Consider the following 12339-nt stretch of genomic DNA (forward strand, 5'->3'; position numbering starts at 1 on the left):
GCCCTCCTCAGAGGCAGTTTGAATCAGTTTGGCACCCGGGGGCGGCCTTTGCCCTTGCCCCCTCCCCCAGCTATACCACTGACTGCGGGATCATTCCCCAATTTCACAATGAGGTAAATTTCATACAGTCATATGAGTTTGGAAACCTGTAAGAGTGGAAGCTGTTGCTAGCGCCTACCCTAAACTGTTTTTTAGCCGTTTTTAGCCTACCCTAAACTACTTTTTAGCCGTTTTTAGCCTACCCTAAACTCCTTTTTAGCCGTTTTTAGCCTACCCTAAACTGCTTTTTAGCCGTTTTTAGCCTACCCTAAACTACTTTTCAGCCGTTTTTAGCCTACCCTACACTACTTTTTAGCCGTTTTTAGCCTACCCTAAACTACTTTTTAGCCGTTTTTAGACTACCCTAAACTGCTTTTTATCCGTTTTTAGCCTTCCCTAGACTACTTTTTAGCCGTTTTTAGCCTACCCTAGACTGTTTTTTAGCCTTTTTTAGACTATACAACACTAAGTTTTGGCCGTTTTTAGACTACCCAAAAATGATTTTAAACCGTTTTTAGCCGAAACTAAACTCCGTTTTTTCCGTATTTTTAATACTATAAACTAATTTTCAGCAGTGTTTAGCCTACCCTATAATAATATTTTGCCGTTTTTAGCCTACCCTAAACTGTTTTTTAGCCGTTTTTAGCCTACCCTAAACTATTTTTTACCCGTTTTTTGCCTACCCAACACTGCTTTTTAGCCGTTTTTAGCCTACCCTAGACTTCTTTTTAGCCGTTTTTAGCCTACCCTATACTGCTTGTTAGCCTTTTTTAGCCTCCCCTTGACTGCTTTTTATCCGTTTTTAGCCTACCCTAGACTGCTTTTTAGCCGTTTTTAGCCTACCCTAAACTGCTTTTTAGCCGTTTTTAGCCTACCCTAAACTGCTTTTCAGCCGTTTTTAGCCTACCCTAGACTGCTTTTTAGCCGTTTTTAGCCTACCCTAGACTGCTTTTTAGCCGTTTTTAGCCTACCCTACACTGCTTTTAAGCCGTTTTTAGCCTACCCTAAACTACTTTTTAGCCGTTTTTAGCCTACCCTAAACTGCTTTTTAGCCGTTTTTAGCCAACCCTAGACTGCTTTTTAGCCGTTTTTAGCCTACCCTAGACTGCTTTTTAGTCGTTTTTAGCCTACCCTAAACTGCTTTTCAGCCGTTTTTAGCCTACCCTAAACTACTTTTTAGCCGTTTTTAGCCTACCTTAAACTGCTTTTTAGCCGTTTTTAGCCTACCCTAAACTGCTTTTCAGCCCTTTCTAGACTACCGTAAAATACTTTTTAGCCGTTTTTAGCCTACCCTAGACTGCTTTTTAGCCGTTTTTAGCCTACCCTAAACTGCTTTTGAGCCGTTTTTAGCCTACCCTAAACTGCTTTTTAGCCGTTTTTAGCCTACCCTAGACTGCTTTTTAGCCGTTTTTAGCCTACCCTAAACTGCTTTTTCAGCCGTTTTTAGCCTCACCCTAAACTACTTTTTAGCCGTTTTTAGCCTACCCTAAACTGCTTTTTAGCCGTTTTTAGCCTACCCTAGACTGCTTTTTAGCCGTTTTTAGCCTACCCTAGACTGCTTTTTAGCCGTTTTTAGCCTACCCTAAACTGCTTTTCAGCCGTTTTTAGCCTACCCTAAACTGCTTTTTAGCCGTTTTTAGCCTACCCTAAACTGCTTTTCAGCCGTTTTTAGCCTACCCTAAACTGCTTTTTAGCCGTTTTTAGCCTACCCTAAACTGCTTTTTAGCCGTTTTTAGCCAACCCTACACTGCTTTTGAGCCGATTTTAGCCTACCCTAGACTGATTTTTAGTCGTTTTTAGCCTACTCTAAACTGATTTTCAGACTTTTTTAGCCTACCCAAAACTACTTTTTAGCCGTTTTTAGACTCCAATAAACTAATTTTTAGCCGTTTTTAGCCTACCCTAAACTGCTTTTAAGCCGTTTTTAGCCTACCCTAGACTACTTTTTAGCCGTTTTTAGCCTACCCTAAACTACTTTTTAGCCGTTTTTAGCCTACCCTAAACTGCTTTTTAACCGTTTTTAGCCTACCCTATACTGCTTTTTATCCGTTTTTAGCCCACCCAAAACTGCATTTTCAGCCGTTTTTCGCCTACCCTAAACTACTTTTTAGCCGTTTTTAGCCTACCCTAAACTGCTTTTTAGCCGTTTTTAGCCTACCTCCTAGACTGCTTTTTAGCCGTTTTTAGCCTACCCTAAACTACTTTTTAGCCGTTTTTAGCCTACCCTAAACTACTTTTTAGCCTACCCTAAACTACTTTTTAGCCGTTTTTAGCCTACCCGAAACTGCTTTTAAACCGTTTTTAGCCTACCCTATACCGCTTTTTAGTCGTTTTTAGCCTACACTAGACTGCTTTTCAGCCTTTTTTAGCATATCCTAAACTAATTTTTAGCCGTTTTTAGCCTACCCTAGACTAATTTTTAGCCGTTTTTAGCCTACCCTACACTGCTTTTTAGCCGTTTTTAGCCTACCCTTAACTGCTTTTCAGCCGTTTTTAGCCTACCCTAAACTGCTTTTTAGCCGTTTTAAGCCTACCCTAGACTGCTTTTTAGCCGTTTTTAGCCTACCCTAAACTACTTTTCAGCCGTTTTTAGCCTACCCTAAACTACTTTTTAGCCGTTTTTAGCCTACCCTAGACTTCTTTTTAGCCGTTTTTAGCCTACCCTAGACTGCTTTTTAGCCGTTTTTAGCCTACCCTAAACTTCTTTTAAGCCGTTTTTAGCCTACCCTAAACTACTTTTTAGCCGTTTTTAGCCTACCCTACACTGCGTTTTAGCCGTTTTTAGCCTACCCTAAACTACTTTTAAGCCGTTTTTAGCCTACCCTAGACTCCTTTTTAGCCGTTTTTAGCCTACCCTACACTACTTTTAAGCCGTTTTTAGCCTCCCCTAAACTTCTTTTTAGCCGTTTTTAGCCTACCCTAAACTACTTTTGAGCCGATTTTAGCCGACCCGAAACTTCATTTTATCCGTTTTTACCCGAACCTATAATTCTTTTGATACGTTTTTAGCCGACCCAACAATGCATTTTCAGCCGTTTTTAGCCTACCCTAAACTAATTTTTAGCCGTTTTTAGCCTACCCTAAACTGCTTTTTAGCCGTTTTTAGCCTACCCTAGACTGCTTTTGAGCCGTTTTTAGCCTACCCTAGACTGCTTTTTATCAGTTTTTAGACTACCCTAAACTGCTTTTATGCCGTTTTTAGCCTCACCTAAACTGCTTTTTAGCCGTTTTTAGCCTACCCTAAACTGCTGTATGACTGTCTTTTCAGCGTAGCTTCTAAACTACTTTTAGCGTTTAAAGTGTAACCAAAACAACTTTTTAGACATTTCTGTCACCAGCAAGTCTTCTTACTTAGAAGTTGACTGGCCTAAATTACCTTGCTAAGATTGTGGCAGACTAATCAGTGCCTACTTTGCAGAGATTGGACTTTTGACTTTTTTTTTTACTCCTAAATTCGTAGCAACAGGTATGATTAAATATCTTATTTGCCACTAGTCTTTCATCAAGGTTTTTAGATGATTATTGAATCTTCTTTTGAAAGAGTCAACTGAGAAACTTTTAAGAATACCTTCCTCGGAAAGATCATTCCAGATTGAAGTGCAACATCAGGTGAAGCAGTTCTTCAAGTACTCTGTTATTGGTTTGCTAGCTCCAAGATGATTGGACAAAGCTGTGCCTTCGTTTCCTGTATTGTTGGCTGGAAAATTTGGAGCAAAACACAAGAAAGCTCTAGAGAAGGATTGTTGTGAATATTGAAAAAAATACTTATAAATTATTACATTGTTAATCACAAAAAAAATACTTCTTCTTTAATTTTATCACACTAAAGATTTATCATATTAAATTTTGTTTGGGTTTTCTGCTTTTTTAATTAGGTTACGATACACTATACTCTGAGTGGTGCTCACAGTTACTTATTTCTATATTTTCATTTTAAATTGACAATAATCCAATTATTATAACTTTCCACTTCTTTTTAGGCTAAGTCAAATTTACATGCATGCTTATATAGACATCTATGCTTAAACATAACAGCTTTTGACCTACTAAAACTCTCTTCCTCTTTTATAATCAGCCCTGATTGGTTCAAGTGAGGATAGCTGGAGATTGATGTTTAGCTAAGCACATATGCAGATGAGGCTTTAAAGTCAAAATAATCAGGTTTAAGAATTCAGAATGACTTGCTTACATTACACCTCTCCAGAGAGTCGAACAACTCAATTTGAAAAACAAGTTGACCAATGGTCAACCATTGGTTCACTTCAGTTCTTTCTATGAATGTTGATCCATACAACTGAGGAGCATATTGTCTTGCTAGAAATCGACATATAACTCCACTTTCAGTAGCAGACCATTTACAATCAATTTAGTTTCACTTGTCCATTTCAGCAAATATTTTCCTCCTATTGCCACTTCAACAACTAGGATTGCACCTTTGAAAGGAGAATAATATGTGTATTTTTTTACTGAAATACTGACAAAGAGTTTAGGTATATTTACACACAATTGTATAATTAGGACGTAAAGTTATGATGCAAGTGTGTAAGGTTAGAGAGTATTTTTTTTCTGAAATATTGACAAAGAGCATAGGTACATTTATACAGAAGGGTGTAATTAGGGTGTTCAGTTCTTACCCTACATTACCTGCAGTCACAAAATACACCTACAGCATTCACAGTGAACCCCATAAAACTTTTGGCAGCATATACCCATGAGCAGTTAATGTTTTGGTGCTTGTTAATTATCCAGAACACAATAGAATTTTGATATGTAAGATCTGAGAAAAACCACTTTAACTGTCTGTATTTGGAGACCATTAGCTAAGGCTGAGTGGGAAAACTACGTTGTAGGTATATTTTAATTAAAAATTTAATATATAAAGTTGGCATTTTTGTTAGGTTATTGTCAGGTATTTAATATGTTCTAAGCAGCCTGCTTTTCATACTTGTCTTTTGTGGTTTCCAAAAATTTTTTACTAAAGTATTATGTTTTCATCATATTTTGGTATACTTTGTTAGGATTAACCTAACTTCACTTCTTGGGTGTGTTCTGCATAATTAAAAAGTAATAATGTTTCTACTACTACTACTAACTTGTTACAACACCAAGCTATTGGAGGTCAACACAGCTGCACACTCATCCTCCCTCCTAATCTGTTCAAAGCTTCACGCATTACTCCCTCCCATAAAGTTCTAATCCCTTTTAAATCCTTTTTAATACCTCTTTCCACCACATTAGAGGACCTCTTATTAGTCTTTCCATTTGGTCAAAGATAGGTGGCTGAAAAGCAAAATTTTTGGTGATCTATCATCCACAAAACATGGCTAAGCCCCTTTAACCTTTCTTTCATTATAGCATAAGTATGTTGAGGTTGGTTATTGTCCAGGTTGCAGTGGTAGCTAGCAGCCTAGTAAGAGACAATCACATCCCATACTAAGAAATAAAATAACCCAGAACTCCTAAAAATAGTGTCAGAACAAAACACAAAGTACACTATTAGAACCGCCTTTTTCGAAACTCCTACATAGAAAACTTATAGTCTCTTGACTTGAACAACAAAGAAAATATGTTGGCTTGAAAAACAAGAAAAGTGGCTTGAACTACAACATTCTGCATCAACAGCATCTTTTTTTCTGTTGTTTTCCCTCCTCAGCTAGCTGGGCATTGTAAAATCATAGAGCTGTTTAATTGCTCAGTTAAAAATAAAGTGATTTTTATATACAAGCTTGATGAATGAAGCCATAATCATAGGTTGCAACCATACATGCAGTAATAAGTTAATGCACCGTTTATACACGTTTATCTTTTGACTAAGCATGGGCACTGTTTCTATTATGTTTTCAAAGTAACTGTTTCTGTTCTTTTCATACAAAAAAAATAAACAAAATATAAATATATGACCTGTTTTTGATTTTCCGGTTCTGTTTTTATAATAGCCATTTTGTCCTGTTTTGTTTTTCTGTTCTGTTTTAATTCCGTTACCGATTTTATTTTAGTGCTACAAGAATAAAATATTAGGGAATTTCAGACTTATAAAATAGTATCTTAAACAATAATTTGAAATTTAAAAGAAACGTGTTTATCTTCTTTCATTAACTTTGATAAATACATTAGTACCAATTTATACAAATACTGGGGAGGAGTGCATTGTTCTTATGTTTACACCTTTGAAATCGTGCTAGATCCAGAGTTTTCGGAGAGGAGGAAGGGAGGGGGGGGGGGGCTTGGCTTTTAATTTTGGATAATACCATGAAAACAGGGCTACAAAATCAAAAGCATGTCCACTCGTATTCTTAAAACAAAACTTTGACATGTTAACAATATCAAAATTATTACTTATAATTTAAACAAATAAAATTCCTTAAGCTTAGTATCATAGGCAGCACAATAGCGCTGCCTAAGTAGAGATCAATGTTGGGACAATGTACAATTTTTTTTTTCTTGGTCTTAGGCCATGGCACTTTGTATTGAGGGAGTAGTTGTAGAAACTTCAAAAAGAGCTCATTCAATTGGAAATTGGAGTGTCAAAAGTTGTCCTTTTTAATAGTAAAAAGTGATCAGAGGGCAACTAGCCCCCCCCCAGCCCCTCAGTCCCCCCAACACATCCACTCAAAAGTTTGATATAACCATTTTGTTCAGAATAGTTGATTTCCAGATTGAAAATATGTTTTTGAGGTCACTCTCCCACAATCCTCAGGGCAAGGGTTTTAAGTTACGCCCTGTGGGAATATAAGAACAATGTTGGCACAATGTATTATTTATTGTTTTTTTCCTTGAGACCAGGGCACTTCGTATCAAAGAAGTTGTCGTAGAAACTTCGAAAATGGCTCATTAAATTGGAAATTGGAATGGCTTGTGCCCTTTTTAATAGTCAAAAGTGATTTGAAGGCAACTAACACCCCTTCCACGCCCATCATTTCCCGAAACACATCCAATCAAAATTTTGAGATAGCCATATGTTCAACATAGTTGATTTCCAGATAGAAAATATGTTTTTGAGGAGGTCACTCCCCCACAACCTTCAGGGCAAGATTTTAAGCTATGCCCTGGGGGGCATATAAGAACTGTTGGCACAATATATTATTTACTATTAGGCTTGTTATTTAGCACTCAGGTCTTACATCTAAGATCTTACATCTAAGATCTTACATCTTTCTGCAAAGACTATCGTTTTTTAACTCATCTTTGTTCTAAGATCTTACAGCTCATTGATGTTAACAAAAAGTGTGAAGACCGCCACTGTTCTGCCATATAGAACAATGATGAGAGAACTTTGATGATCTACTCATCATTGTTCTCAGACTGCTGATCAGAGCAGAATGATGAAAGACGTTTGCACAAAAACGACCAAAGATGTATGATGTTTGTTCAAAGAATTCACTTTTAAGCTTTTTCTGACAAAAGATGTAATATCTTAGCAAATTGATTAGTGAAAAAACGCCCCTATTTTTTTCCTTTTGACCAGGGCACTTCGTATCAAAGAACTAGTCGTTGAAACTTCGAAAAGGGCTGATTCAATTGGAAATCAGAGTGACTTGTGCCCTTTTTAATAGTCAAAAGTGATAGGAGGGCAACTAACGCCCCCTCCATGCCCACCATTTTCCGAAACACATCCAATCAAAATTTTGAGATAGCCATTTTATCCAGAGTAGTAGATTTCCAGATAGAAATTATGTTTTTGCAAGTTATGCACTGGGGGCATATAAGGTTTATATAGAAGGAGTTGTCATAGAAACTTCAAAAAAGGCTCATTTGAATGGAAATTGAAATGGCTAGTGCCCTTTGTAATAGTTGAAAGAGATTGGAGGGCAACTAACCCCCTTCTCATGCCCACCTTTTCCCCAAGCACATCCAATCAAAATTTTAAGATAGCCAATATGTTTCACGTAGTTGAAAGTTCTCAAAATTAGGTCTTTGAGGATGACAGCTCTCCCCACAGCCCTCAGGGCATGGATTGTAAGTTATGAAATCTTTGTCCTAGAAACTTGAAAAAGGGCTCATTCGATTGGAAAGTCAAAGGTCTAGTGCCCTTTTTAATAGTTAAAAGTGATGGGAGAGCAACTAACCCCTCTCTCACGCCCACCTTGTCCCAAACAGATCCAATCAAAATGTATAGAGAGCCATTTTGTTCAGCGTCATTGGATTTCCAGAGAGAAAGTATGTTTTTGAGGATGACACTCCCCCACAGGTCTCAGGGCATAGGTTGTAAGTTATGCACTGGGGGCAGATTAGGTTTTTATAGAAAGCGTTGTCGTAGAAACTTCAAAACAGGCTCATTTGACTGGATATCCAAAGGTCCAGTGCCCTTTTTAAGTTAACAGCAATTTGAGTGCAACTAACCCCCCTCTCGCGCCCACCTTTTCCCAAACACATCCAATGAAAATAGTAAGATGGACATTCTGTTGAACATAGTTGAAAGTTCTCAAAATTATGTCTTTGAGGATGACAACCCCCCACCCCCCTCAAAGCAAGGCTTGTAAGTTAAGCCCTTTGGGCATGTAAGGTTTCTATAGAACGCGTTGTTGTAGAAACTTCAAAAAGGGTTCATTTAATTGGAAATTGAAAGGGCTAGTGCCCTTTTTAATAAACGAAAATGATTGGAAGGCAACAAACATCCCTTCCACGCCCACCATGTCCCCAAAAACATCTACTCAAAATTAGGAGATAGCCATTTTTACCAGGCAGTTTAAAGTTCAGGAAACTACACCTTTGATTAGAACACTCCCCCCACAGTCTTCAGGGTATGGGTTATAAGTTATGCCCTGGGGGCAATAGTGCCCTTTTTAATAGTCTCAAAAGTGATCTGAGGGCAACTAACCCACCTTTTCCCCAAACACATCCAATCAAAATTTTTAGATAGCCATTTTAGTCAACGTAGTAGAAATTTTGGAAATTAGGTCTTTAGGGATGACAAAGCCTCCACCCCTGTAGCCCTTAGGGCAAGGATTGTAAGTTATGCCCTGAGGGCATATAAGGTTTTTATAGAAAGCAATGTTGTAGAAACTCCAAAAATGGCTCATTCAATTAGAAATTGAAAGGGCTAGTGCCCTTTTGATAGCCAAAAGTGATTGAAGGGCTACTGGCCCCCTCTCACGCCCACCATTTCCCCAAACACATCCGATCAAAATTTTCAGATTTCCATTTTGTTCAACACAGCCTAGTCAAAAGTTCTGAAAATTAGGCCTTTTAGGATGATAACCCCATCAGAGCCCTCAGTGCAAGGGTTGTAAGTTATGCCCTGGAGCATATAAGCTTTATATATGAAGTTGTTGTAGAAATTTAAAAAAGGGCTCATTTGATTGGAAATTGAAATTGCCCTTTTTAATAGTCGAAAGTGAGTGGATAGTAATTATCCCCCCTCACACACCCACCATTTCCCAAGACATATTCAATCAAAGTTTAGAGATAGGCCTTTCGTTCAACGTAATATAAAGTTCTGGAAATTATTTATTTATGGATGGCAAAAATCCCTGAGCCCCCAGGGCAAAGGTTGCAAGTTATGCCCTGGGGGCATATGAGGTTTTTACAGATAGAGTTGTTGAAAAACTTCAAAAGGGGCTCATTGAATTGGAAAGTGAGAGGGCTAGTGCCCTATTTAACAGTTGAAAGTGACTAGAGGATAACTAACCCCCCTCTCATGCCTACCATTCACCCAAAGATATCCAATCAAAATTTTTAAAGATCCATTTTTTTCAACGTAGCAGATAGTTCTGAAAATTAGGTCGTTGAGGGTGACAACCCCCAGCCCTCAGGACAAGGGTGGTAAGTTATGTCCTGGGGGCATATAAGATTTTAATTGATGGCTTTGTCGTAGACACTTCAAAAGGGCTCATTTGATTGGAAATTTAAAGGGCTATTGGCTTTTTAATAGTTGAAAGTGATTGAAGAGCAACTAACGCCCCTCTCACACCCACCATTTTCCCAAACCCATCCAATCAAATTTTTAAGATTACCATTCTGTTTTACAGAGTTGGAAGTTCTGGAAATTAGGTCTTAAAGGAGGGCAACCACGCTTCCAGCCTTTAGGATAAGGGTTGTAGTTTATGCCCTGGAATCATATAAGGTATATAAAATCGAAAGGCCTTGGGCCCTTTTTAATAGTTAAAAGTTATTGGAAGGCGTGACATTTTTATAGTAAAGATAAATGTGGGTCTAATGTATTATTTTGTTATTGTTGTTGCTTAGACCAGGGCCCGTCATATTGAAGTTGTTGCAGGAGCTTCAAAATGGGCTCATTTGCCCAATAAGGCATCTCAGCAGCATCCCAAGAACAACTGAGGGTATTATGTTCAAACTCTCGGGCCTACTTCTTCTGTTAAAATTTAACCAACTCAAAATAGCATAAGTGCATCCAAGCTATCAGAGAAGGGAAACAGATTTTTTTTGTAAATGGTAACCAGTTTAACATTTCAGGTCATCTAGAGGAGGTATGAAACTAAATTAAATACCTCAATTTGTGTCCAAATTTTTAAATGTGTATGCTGTTAAAATTTGCTGAAAATTTTTCTTCAGCATACAAATGGCAGACAAAACTATAAATTCTTAAAAAACGAAAAGGTTTAAAGCGTTATTTTCTGTTTCCCTGAAAAGACTATGTCAATATAAAACAAACAGAAATTAATTAAAAAAAACTTTTTCACAAAATAAGTTTTCAAAGAAAAGTAAAGAACTCTCATTAAACAAAAAATGAGCAAAAATAAAATCAAATAATCTAACAAGCATGAAACTACCACAAATCAGCATCGATAAATAAATGAAACCCAAAACGAACAGAAATTACAATAAATAACCGAGTCAAACTCAAAACGAGCAGAAATTAACATAAGTTGGGCTCAAAACCCCTATGCCTTCCCAAGGCCATAATATAATTTGCAATTTACTGAAAAACAAATGAATGTGCATTGTCAGTTTAACTGATATTTAGTAATCAAATTGTTAATATAATATGATTTATTAAAGTTATAAAAGTAAAAACATTTATATTTTTTCAGTAAAGGGCAAATTATGTTATGGCTTTGGGAAGCCATAGGGGTCTTGAGCCCTACTTATGTTAATTTCTGCTCGTTTTGGTCTTGACTCGGTCATTTATTGTAATTAAATAGAAAAAACAAGTTTTTTTAACTGAAAGTAAGGAATGACGCTAAAATTTAAAACGAACAGAATTCTATAACTTTTAGGGGGTCTTTCCCCCTTTTTCGAAAATCAGCCAAATTTTCTCAGGCGTGTAACTTTGGGTAAGATTAAATTTTATGAAAGTTCTATATTTAAATTTAGAATTGAAATCTGATTCTTTTGATGTATCTATTGGTATCAAAAATCCGTTTTCTAAAGTTTCGGTTACCATTGAGCCGGGTCACCCCTTACAGTTTTTTACCACGAACTGTTGGATTTCTGTTCTCTTCGGGTTTCATTGATTTATCAAAGCTGATTTGTAGTATTTTCCTGCTTGGTAGATTATTTGATTTTATTCTTGCTTTTTTTTTGCTCATTTTTTGTTTAGTGGAGTTATTTAATTTTCGTTGAAAAACTTGTTTTGTGAGTTTTTTTAATTAATTAACCATAACTGACTAAAAGCCAGAGTAAATTTGTCTAATTTTCTAATAAGGGGGGATACCCACTATAATAATAATAATCTAAATGAAAATCGCATCTTTAGATTCAGCATCAGATCACAAAACCCTACTGTAGAGGTTCCAAGCTCCGGTCGGCAGAATGTGGATTTTTTTTTTTTTTAGAATAATGCTAAGAGTGCATGTTTATTCATTTTTTTCTAGGTGTTATCATAATTAACCAATGATTCTGGAACATTGGGATATTACCTATTAGAAATAAAAATTAAATTTTTCAGGACCCAAAAAGATTGGAGGGCAACAAGCCCCCCCCCCCACACTTTCCCCAAAATCATTATAAATTTGGCCACTATGTGTAGTATTTGTCATAGGTAAGCATACAGATATTTTTCAGGGGGAGGGGGTGGTTTGTACTTCAGTTGAGTTTCCATGGGATAATTTTCCATGCAGAGGGTAATTCCCAGGGGTGAGCCTTCCAGGGAAAATTTTACACTGGGGGGAATTGACAGAATTCCTATGCAAAATTCTTTTTATTTGTCTTACTTTCCCTTTGCCTAAACAATTTTGCAGGTGGATATGTTCGGGAGAGAATTGTTAATGTGTTTGGATTTCCGGGAAAAATGTACATCGAAAGGGAGATTTCCATAATTAAAAAATTATTAGAACTTCTAAACACTTTTCAAATAAAAGTATGCTAAGGAGAATTTTTCAAGCTGAATCTTCTGCAGAA

General features: G+C 36.9%; 1 protein-coding gene across 1 annotated transcript in view; it reads right to left on the reverse strand.

Moving 5' to 3' along the window:
* Positions 1-3644: 3644 nt before the first annotated feature.
* Positions 3645-12339, reverse strand: part of LOC148953876 (WD and tetratricopeptide repeats protein 1-like) — a 32610-nt gene continuing 23915 nt past the window's right edge. The window contains exon 7 of the mRNA XM_089086000.1: positions 3645-3768. Within this exon, the coding sequence (XP_088942126.1) occupies positions 3645-3768 (124 nt within the window). The remainder of the gene's footprint in view (positions 3769-12339) is intronic.

The sequence above is a fragment of the Artemia sp. Qi Xiang Cuo genome, chromosome 3, assembly GCF_049724085.1.
Source record: "Artemia sp. Qi Xiang Cuo chromosome 3, ASM4972408v1, whole genome shotgun sequence".
Taxonomy (NCBI): Eukaryota; Metazoa; Arthropoda; class Branchiopoda; order Anostraca; family Artemiidae; genus Artemia; species Artemia sp. Qi Xiang Cuo.